Source organism: Marmota monax, unplaced genomic scaffold, assembly GCF_021218885.2.
Source record: "Marmota monax isolate L192 unplaced genomic scaffold, Marmota_monax_Labrador192_F-V1.1 WCK01_AAM20220418_F8-fsc00012, whole genome shotgun sequence".
Lineage (NCBI taxonomy): Eukaryota > Metazoa > Chordata > Mammalia > Rodentia > Sciuridae > Marmota > Marmota monax.
Genome location: NW_026695227.1, coordinates 33,847,083 through 33,857,383, shown reverse-complemented (window position 1 = coordinate 33,857,383; position 10,301 = coordinate 33,847,083). Strand labels below are relative to the sequence as shown.

Genomic DNA, 10,301 nt, shown 5'->3' with positions numbered 1-10,301 from the left:
ATGTAGGGTAATAATGAATAAAGGACTGGATCCATAAGAGAAGTTGTTTTATTGGACTGGGGGATCTGAGGCAGGCCTAGGTGTTAAGTGCTGGGCCAGAGTGGCACGGGCCATGCTCAAGGCACCCTCTCGAGTGTGGTGCCCACCAATGAAACCACTGGCATGGACAAAGATGCAGCCAGGAATCCCACTGACCTGGTCCAGGGCCTCATCCCGAAGACCCCGCCACGGCTCTGGTAGAGGAAGCCTACAAATGAAGAGAAAAAGGGAGTTTGTGGGAGCAAACAGACCTGAGAAACTGGGAAAGGGGAGAAGATCAGAGGCCAAGGTTGGCAGCATTCCCTGATAGGGTTAAAACAGGCCTGAAGGTGTGCAGGGTCATTCCCTGGTGCCTCACCGGTTTTGGAATGAGTGGGGCTCCTTGGGCACACACTGAACTCGCCACTGTCCAGCCTGGTCAGTGAAGATAACAAACATGATGGCCACAGGGGGGGACAGCCCAGATTCCAGGTGATAGAGATGTTCCTTCCAGGGGCATCCACCTTTTGCCAGTTCTACTATCTTCCCACTTGGGTCCACCTGAAAGAGAAGTAACGCTAGAATATTTAGATAAAAATGGGAGTTTCAGATGACCATCAGCCTGCCAGCCACCACTGATCCCCAATGCCTTCTCCTAGACTTGTACCTGGAATCGCCGGGCCAGGGCTTCTTCCACCAAGGTCCGAGCTGGTAGCCAGCTATGTTGGTAGAAGTCAAGTCTCTGCAAAAACTCTTCTCGAACCAGATCCATTGCACGCCTGAACCCTGCCTGGGAATGGTAGGAATTGGAACCATGGTGCTGGCCCAAACTTTACTTTGCTAGAGTTTAAGAGAAGCAAATGTAGCTGGGTGTGGTGGTGCATGCTGTAATCCCAGAGGTTTGGGAGGCTGGGGCAGGAGGATTGCCAGCTTCAGCAAAAGTGAGGTGCTAAGCAACTCAGTGAGACCCTATCTCTAAATAAAATACAAAATAGGGCTGGGATGTGGCTCAGTGATTTAGTGCCTGAGTTCAATCCCTGGTGCAAAAGAAAAAAAGAGGAGCAAATGTTCCAACTTCCTCTGAGGTTTTTACATCTCAGGGTCTCTTTCCCAGGGGCCCTCTTTACCTCTGTGTCTTGGTTAGGATGGTTCCAGGTGGGATTAAGTCGAGAAACCCGGGCACTCAGAGTAGTGGTCAGTGCATATCGAGGCTCCCCCTCCTCCCACTGGGAGATCCCATTGTCCACTGCGTCCACCTCCTCCACGAAGTTCTCATACATCTATGGCAGCAGCATGGGAAATGCTCTTGAGGATACCTACCATTTGTGCAAAGTCACATAGGTTTCAAAGTATGTCCATACATACTATTTCACTTAATCCTCACAATACCCCTTTAAGGATCTTACCACTCACTGGATGAAGAGGGGGGGAACCGGGTTTGCCCAAAGATCAGAGAGCTAATAATGCTGGGATGGGGTTTCAAATTACCTGACCTCTAACCCAGGGCTTGCTCACTGTACCAAGCCCAAGCCATGGCCAGCATGTGTGGGGAGGGCACTGCTGGCTTTTGAATAAGAAGGATCTCAGTTCCTAAAGGGGACTATGGGAGTAGATTCCTATCACTGGTGGAGGGTAGAGCTCTAAGTGGGCTATAGAGTCTATTCAATGGCAGTAAATGAGTTACAAGAAGGTCTGTAAGCACATAAATTGAGTAGGGAAGAATGAGACCTAGACTAGACAGGACCCTAATCTGATGCTTGGATCCCCAACACAGGTTTGGCCTAGCACAGTGCATGACTGTAATCCAAGCAACTGGGGGAGGCAGTAGGATCATAAGTTTGAGGCCAGCCTCATAACTTAGGCCTTAAGCAATGTAGCAAGACCCTATCTCAAAAAATAAAAGGGGCTGGGAATGTATTTCAGTGGTAAAGCTACACCTCTGGGTTCAAATGCCATTACAAAAAGAAAGAAACAAAAAAACATTTAAATTAGTAAGCTGCTTAGTAACCTCTCAGGAATGGAAATTAAAATTGACCCTGGCAGTCTAAAAAGCTGCTATCTGCTGGGCATAGCACATGCCTGTAATCCCAGCAACTCAGGAAGCAGAGAGAGGAGGATTGCCAAGTTTAAAGACAGCCTTAGCAATTTAGTGAAACCCTGTCTCCAAATAAAAATAAAAAAGGCTAGGGATATGATTCAGTCATTAAGCACCCCTGGGTTCAATCTCTGACACTAAAATATGTTTGATCTGATGAACCCAGGGCTGTGAGTCCTATTCCTTCCCCAAGAGCAGAAAGCTGCTTGTAGGGAACCTGGTGGAACTTGAAGATATTTTCAAAATTAGTCCCTTCCCAACTCCCGTGTTACAAGTGAATTAGAGTGGCGACGAGACATGAACTCCTCAAACTTCAGGGCAGGGAGAACCTCTGAGCTTGATGCTTCCAAATATAAGCAGCTTCCTCTATGTACTCAAGTTCTGAGTAATTATTTTTACGTGTACTAGGACTGGGAAATGCTGCTTTGCGATAATAGGTATGGTGGCATACACCTTTAGTCCTAGTTACTCAGGAAGGTGGTTTGAGCCCAGGAATTCAAGGCTGGCCTGGGCATCACAGTGAGATCAGACTGAAAAACAAAATCACCATAGAATAAAAACACCAAAGCCCTTTCCACGTGGTATGTCATCCACTTCTCACAGACACCCCAGGATGCAGATGGAGAGAGATCATCCCTTTGTGAAATGAGATGGATGGGGATGGGGTGGGATATGGGGTAGTGGTAAATAGTCCAGGAACCCTGAGGCCCAGCCCTGAATGCTGCATGGTAACATGCCTAGAAGGCCTGGTAGAGATGCATATTGGGGACATTTCTGTCCTCAGATCCCCACCTTGTCATAGAGGATGTCCACCATGCTGTCTTCTTCACTAGTGCCCAGCAACTGGGCCAGCAATTTGTGCCCGAAGTGTAGATAGATGAGTCCAGCACTGCTCAGCTTGGTCTTCCATGGCTTCCCAGGGCATAGGGAGCTCATGGTATCTGTGAAAGACCTGAGGAGCACAGGGAGGTAGGGCTGAGGTGAAGAAGCCAGCCCCAGTGAATACTGTGTGAGTGCTCACCTGTGCAGACATGGGAGGGTGGGGGCCACTGCAGAAGTTGGGAGGAGAAAGCCCAGCCGGGAGGGGCTTGGCTATTCCTCAGAGATTAACATAGACCTCGGCTTAGAGTCTCCATTCATGCATTCACTGAACAATGACTAAAACTCAATGTTTACCATATCTCGGGTTTTGTGTTTTATTTGCTGCAAGAAGACAAATACAAGCAACCAAACAAGTACAACTGTCCTTGAGAATCTGTGCAAGACTGGCTCCAGGACACCCTATGGATAACAAATTCCACTGATGCTCAAATATCTTATTTATTTATTTAAAATATATTTATTTTTTAGGTGTAGATGGACACAACACAATGCCTTTATTTTCATATGGTGCTGAGGACCGAACCCGGGTCCTGCCCATGCTAAGCGGGCGCTCTACCACTGAGCCACAATCCCAGCCCTTATTTATTTATTTTTAATATATTTTTTTTAATTATAGGTGAACACAATGTCTTTATTTTACTTTATGTGGTGCTGAGGATCGAACCCAGTGCCTCACGCATGCTAGGTGAGCTTTCTACCCCTGAACCAAACCTCAGATCATCAGTACCTTATTTAAATAAACATTTTGTCCTGTGTACCTTAAATCACCTCTACGTTACCTATAATACCAATACAATGTAAATGCTATGTAAATAGTTGTTATACTGTATTGTTTAGGGAATAAAGAAAAAAAAATTCTGTACATGTTTGATTCAGATGGTTTTAAAGTCTTTTAAAAATTTTAGAGGTAGAACACTACCTTAGCATGCTCAAGGTCCTAGGTTCCATCCTCAGCAACCCCCGAACATCTTTATAATCCCTCAGCAATAACTACTTTTATATTACAGTATCACTGATAGTGTTTTGTTTTTCTTCCTTTGTTTGTTTTCAAGATGGAAGATGCTTGAGCAGAGTTTTGGCTTTAATGAAGGAAAAATAGAAAGGTTGGTGGCAGAATTGTGATGTGAAGTTCCAAAAGAGAAAGTTACAGATTGGAATAGGACAGAGAAATAACCTCCCAATAGAAGGAAACAATATTTCCTCTACTGATAAAAGGGGTTGAGGATGTTTCCAGGTTGAAAACTGAAGAAATGCTCACTGGAAGAGCCCACTGGGATGTGAACAGGGGTTTGAGGTGAGGGAAAAGGATGGGAATGGTACTGTGGATAATGGATTACCCTTGAACAAGAGGAATTCCCAGTGGAAGAGTATAAACGAAATAAACACTACACATATTTGAACTGTAATTAACTGCCAAAATCAAGTAAGCCCAGTAGTCAGAGGTGGGGCACCAAGGGCACAGGACACATTAATCCCAGATGGGGTATTGGCTGGGCTGATGACAGCAATGGTGAATAGAAGCCTAAATAAGCCAAACAAGTCGAGTTAGGAGGAGCTGGAGGGAGTTATTAGGAGCCAAGGGAGGTCCAAGGCCAGGAAGATGGGTACAAGGCAGGCAGAGAACAGGAGGGATGTAAGGCTGTATAGTTCCAAAAAGCCTTGCAAGTTCGATTCCAGTCGAACTGTTCCCTAACATGGACCTGAGCAGTGAAAGGTTGAAATGGAGCACAGGGGTAAGTTAAGTAAGTTAGGACTGAGGGTGTAGCTCAGTAGCAAAGCGCTCACTTGCTGAGCAAGTCCAGGGTTCTACTCCCAGCACCGCCAAAACCAATAACAAAAACCCAAAAACCAAGTGGTATCTAAGGACTCACCTCTGATGATGGTCATATCGATGTCTCTGAGGATCGTACTCTCCACCCACATCCACCACGATGTCACACGAAGCCAGTTTCTCGGGGTCCCGAGTCCGCACAATTTCTGCATCCTACAGGGGACACAGCAGGCAAAGAGGCTATCAGGACGCGGTCGTGCGGGTAGAGGATTAATGCAGGTTTTCCATCAGGCCTAGGGCAGTGCTCGGACTGTTGGAGCCACCAGAGGGACCCCGTCGGGTCCGCAAGCAGTCCCAGGGTCAGTTTTCGCAGACCGTACCCGGTATTCAGGCAGCAGGCGAAGTAAAGCGCATGCCAGCGCCTCGTCGCAGTGGAAGGTGCCGTTGTGTGTCCCGATTCGTGGTGGTACCATATTGCCGCGGGACCTTTTTGGGGGCGGGCCGGACTCTGGGCTTAGCATACAGCGCCGGGTTTGGAGGGTTGATCTCGGAAGCAACAGCGTTAAGAAACAGTGCAAGAACGTGCGTCTCATGTGGCTCCCCTACTCCGGCGGGAGTCGGAAGGGCCGACCCGGAAGGGGAAAGCGCCCACGCAGCTCCACTTCCGCTTGCGTACTGTTCCTATGGCAACCGGCCCTCTGGCGGAGCACTCAATTTAGCAGTTTCTCTGCAGCTCTCATTACCTTTGTTTATCAGACTCTGGGAAGGGGGTCACCCTCTCGATCACCCTCTCCCATCTCATCACCAGGCCCTTGCTTAATGCAAGAACAGACCAACACTCTACCCAGCTGGCACATTTATTAGCATTAAACACAAGATCCTTCCCCTCCCCGGACACCAGGAGGTCACTCCCACAAAGTCCCAATCCCCTGAAGCAGGGTCCCTCTGCTCCATTTCTGCAACATACTCTCAGGCCTTGGCTGTAGCCTGAGCTGCCCCTAGAGCTGTGAGCTGCTGAATCTTCTGGCTCATCATTTCCATGACAGCTACGGGGGAAAAAAGGAAGAGTCACATCCTTGTCAGGAGCTAAAGGAAAAGAAACAGGTGAACTACCAACTACAGTTGTTTTGTACTGGAAAACTGACCCAGAGGCACTTTATCACTGAGCTACATCACCAGCCCTTTTTATTTTGAGACAACGTCTCATCACCTTGCTTAGGGCCTTACTAAATTGCTGAGGCTAGCCTCAAACTTGCCATCCTCCTGCCTCAGACTCCCAAATCAGTTTGTTTAAAACTTTTTTAAAAAAATATTTGTTTTAGTTGTAGTTGGACACAATAACTTTATTTATTTATATGTGGTGCTGAGGATTGAACCAGGGCCTCGAAAATGCTAGGTGAGAGCTCTACCGCTGAGCCACAACCCTAGCCCCTGTTTAAAACTTTTAATAAGCAATCTACTGTAGGGGACACACACTAACACGAATTTAGAGTCTACCATGTGTCAGTCAATATGCTAAACGTTGAGACAAAATACAGTACTGTATTAGTCTGACACATCCAGAAAATTGTAATATGGAAGTCTTTTGAGGGCTGGGAGCATAGCTCAGTGGTAGAGCACATGCCTAGTATGGGTAGGGCCCTGGATTAGACCCCACCAAAAAAATATATATATTTTTTTGCTTTTACAATAGTGGTCCTCAATCCTCCCTAACATAGTCACCTAGTAGCTTTTTATTTTTTAATTTTCTTTTAAAAATATTTTCAGATGAGACTTTTTTTATATTTATTTTTTAGTTATAGATGGACACAATATCTTTATATTTATGTGGTGCTGAGGATTGAACCCAGTGCCTCACAGATCCTAGGCCAGTGCTCTACCTGAGCCCCACCCCAGCCCCACCCAGTAGCTTTTAAAAATACACTGACCCCTGGGACAACTATGCCTCCCCCAACTTTCAGATTGATTTAGTAGTTGATCTGGAGTGGGCCCAGGCTATTCTTTTTTTTTTTTGTACTGGGGATTGAACCCAGGGGTGTTTAACCACTCAGTCATATTCCCAGCCCTTTTTTATTTTTTGAGACAGGATCTCACTAAGTTGACCTGGCTGGCCTCAAACTTGTGATCCTCCTGTCTCAGCGTCCAGAGTAGCTGGGATTATAGGCATGTGCCACCATGCCCAGCTCTCTATGTACTTTTACTATGCAGGAAGAAAAGATCAAGAGGTGCTCTAGGCAGCACTCACCTTGTTTCATGGCATGCTTCTCCTGCAGAGCTGGCTGGATTTTCTCCATCTGCTTGGTGAGGAAGTCTATCTTCCTTTTGAAGAAATCCTTGGCATCCTCAGCTGTCTGCAAGATCAGAGGTGAATGAAGGGGTAAAAGGAGACCCTATTCTATACTCTAGATTTTCCCTTAAACTCCCCTTCTTTATTTAAAGGGACATCCACATGCTTCCTCCTACTCACCTTCTCCACATAGTAGCCAGTTCCCACATCGATGAGCACATGTTCTACATCGTGTAGCTTCCCAGGAACATACATCTGAGAAGCCAGGATTAAGGGAAAGACTAGCTCCGCATGAGCCATGATTCCTTGTTAAGCAGTCTGACAGATCTAAGACCTTCCTTTTCTAAAAAGCTATCAAGCATGAAGATTGCTGGAAGCCTCAGAACTATACTTGTAACTTCACAGAGGGAGAGACAGGTTGGTTCTGTATGCAGAAAATTATATATGCTGGGACACTCTTGTGCTGATCCCATCTTTTGCTCTGCAGGCACTTCTTGTAATTCTTCCCATTAACCCCTCCACAAATACCAAATACAGTGTTTTCCTACAGCTCTAGTACAAGTCAAAGGCTAGCTTCATTTCCCCTCAACACTCTCAGCCATGAAGTAGCTAACTCCTGATGGATTTAATCTCTACTATTTAACCACTCCCCACTATACTGCGATTTCTGTATGGTTTCTTGTCTTATTTTTCAGTACTAGAGATCTAACCCAGGGCCTTTCACAGTAATAGAGGCAAACGCTCTATTACTGAGCTACAACCCCAACACTTTAAATTTATTTGATACAGGGTCTCCCTAAGTTGCCCAGGATGACCTATGAACTTATGATCCTACTGCTGTAGCTTCCAGAGCAACTGGAATTACAGATGTGTGCCACTGGGCTGGGCCTGTACTTCTCTTTTAACCTGTCAGTTCTCAGACTACAGATTGTAGGTGCTCTATTGCCATAACTTGCTCGCTCATGATAAAACAGATGGCCACAATCCAGATTTCTTTTTCTTTCTTTTGGTGCTGGGGATCAAACCCAGGGCCTTGTGCATGCAAGGCAAGCATGCTATCAACTGAGCTATATCCCTAGCCCCCACAATCCAGGTTTCTTAAAGTATTTTAGGAATGCAGGACAATTAAGCTGAAATTGATGATTAAAAAACAGAGCCAACCCGTTTCTATATTTTCCCACTCTTCTATTGCTATATCTTCTAAGTTATTAGCATAAGTATTAGATTAATATTGTCATACAAGAAAGGGAACTATCACTTCAACTCTTTTTTTTATACTTTTTTTAGTTGTAGATGGATACAATATCTTTATTTTTTATGTGGTACTGAGGATCAAACCCAGTGCCTCATGCATGCGAGGCAAGCGCTCTACCACTGAACTACAACCCCAGCCCCATCACTCAAACTCTTCATACTCTTTGGTACTGACATTACCTGGATATTGAAATAAGGTTAGACAGAAGAGCTTCGAAGTGTGTATAGTAAGAGTATTTTCAAAATCATGGGGTAACTATAATCTAAACTACCCCTAACCCCCATGAGAGAGAGAGAGAGAGAGAGAAGATATGGTAGCATTTCCTATGGAAAGGATACAGAACTCGTCAGTGGAACAAGTAATTCTTTCCCTGTGAAAGCAAACACAAACACCTGGGGGAAGGTTGGCAGCTCCAACAGGGCACAGCGCCCACAGTTCGTGTAAAAGAACAGAAAAAGGGGCCACAAGAGAAAAATGTTCTGTAATTTCAACTCTCCGCAGACAACATGCAAAGGGCTCGTGACGGAGTAATGGATTTTTTTTTTTTTCTCTAAGAAAAATTGGATTAGGAAGTGGGTCTAGAGGAGCGGACTCGCCACATGCCCAGTTGCCCTCTCCCGCCTACCCCATACCCTCGTTGCTCTTGTTCAGCACGTTCAGACAGTCCTTGGCTTCCACATATTTAGTCTGTACCACCTTGAGCTGGGCAATGGACGTGGACAAGAACTCCACTTCCTATACAGGACGGGAAAGAGGGTCAGTGTGGAGGGTGGGGGAAGAGGGGCAGCCAGAGAGGGGGCGGGTCCTGGGACCTGATAGGGCTTTCGCCTGGAAAAGGAAGCCTCCTAAAACTAGGAAGGAGTTGGGGGCAAGGGAGTTCGCGGGCAACGGGGATGTGAAGCGGGAGAAAGGTGTGTCTGGGGCCCGTCCCCACCTGGTCCAGCTGGTTCTTGAGCATTTCTAGCTGTGGCAGATTCAGCTCCGTGATGTTAATTGACTGCGCCATGTTGGAAAGGAGGACTACGGACGAGGAAGCCGGCTGGGCGAACAGCGCTCTAGCCTTCCTCTGAGCCTCTCTATGGCTGCGCTAGGAGGCCTCTCTGCGCCAGACATCTCTATGACTCTCGGTCCGGTGAGGGAGGGAACCTCATTAGGGTGGAAGTGGGTCTATTCTTTCTACAAAATATCCTAAGCCTAGCGCAGTAAAGTTGTAGGGGACAATACTTCTGCCATCAAGGAACTTAAAATCTTAAAAAGAACTCAGGGCACAGCTGAACGTGGTGGTGTAGGCCTTTAATTCCAGTGACCCCAGAGGATGAGGCAAGAGGAAGATGAAAATTAGAGGCCAGCCTCAGCAATTGAGCAAGATCCTGTCTCAAAAATTTTAAAAAAGTGGGGCTGGGGGTATAGCTTAGTTGGTAGAGTGCTTGTCTCGCGAGCACAAGGCCCTGGGTACAATCCCCAGCACACACACACAAAAAAAGGCTGTAGATCTAGCTCGGTGTAGAGCTGGGCTCTCAATTCTAGTACTGCTTAAAACCACAATATTGCAAAGTAGTGTGTGCTATTCCCACATGAGGGTGCTATTCACCCAGCCTGGTGACTGCTAGGCGGGAGGAAGCCTTTCACTTTTGAAGTTCTTTCAGATTTATTAATAAAATGTGTTACTAGGGCTGGGGTTATAACTCAGTGGTAGAGCACTTGCCTAGCATGTGTGAGGCACTGGGTTGGATTCTTAGCACCACATATAAGTAAATAAAATATGGGACTGGAGTTGTGGCTCAGTGATGCTTGCCTGGCATATATGAGGCACTGGGTTCAATCCTCAGCACCACATAAAAAATAAATAACTAATGGTACGCAATAAAGGACACAGAGACAAACCCACATAACTACAGTTATATTAGACAAAGGCACCAAAAGTATACATTAGAGAATAGTTTCTTCAACAAATAATGCTGGGAAAACTGGAAATCCACATGCAACAAAATGA

At 46.1% G+C, this 10,301-nt stretch overlaps 2 protein-coding genes across 3 annotated transcripts; both read right to left on the bottom strand.

Annotated features, from left to right (window-relative positions):
- Window positions 1–30: 30 nt before the first annotated feature.
- On the bottom strand, window positions 31–5,540 carry Myg1 (MYG1 exonuclease). 2 transcript variants are annotated; one of them, XM_046436273.2, is made up of 7 exons: window positions 5,147–5,540; window positions 4,867–4,979; window positions 2,906–3,065; window positions 1,146–1,298; window positions 686–808; window positions 398–579; window positions 31–247 (listed from the first exon to the last, which is right to left on the bottom strand). In XM_046436273.2, exons 1-7 carry the CDS (start codon window positions 5,357–5,359, stop codon window positions 49–51), a joined length of 1,143 nt encoding a protein of 380 aa, XP_046292229.1. In that variant the 5' UTR covers window positions 5,360–5,540; the 3' UTR covers window positions 31–48. The 2 variants fall into 2 exon arrangements, with proteins under 2 accessions (XP_046292229.1, XP_046292230.1); XM_046436274.2 differs by lacking the exon at window positions 1,146–1,298.
- A 67-nt stretch (window positions 5,541–5,607) lies between these two features.
- Pfdn5 (prefoldin subunit 5) lies at window positions 5,608–9,398 on the bottom strand. Its single transcript, XM_046436275.2, has 6 exons — window positions 9,243–9,398; window positions 8,941–9,043; window positions 8,647–8,678; window positions 7,234–7,308; window positions 7,012–7,117; window positions 5,608–5,812 (listed from the first exon to the last, which is right to left on the bottom strand). Exons 1-6 carry the CDS (start codon window positions 9,312–9,314, stop codon window positions 5,736–5,738), a joined length of 465 nt encoding a protein of 154 aa, XP_046292231.1. The 5' UTR covers window positions 9,315–9,398; the 3' UTR covers window positions 5,608–5,735.
- Between the last annotated feature and the right edge of the window lie 903 nt (window positions 9,399–10,301).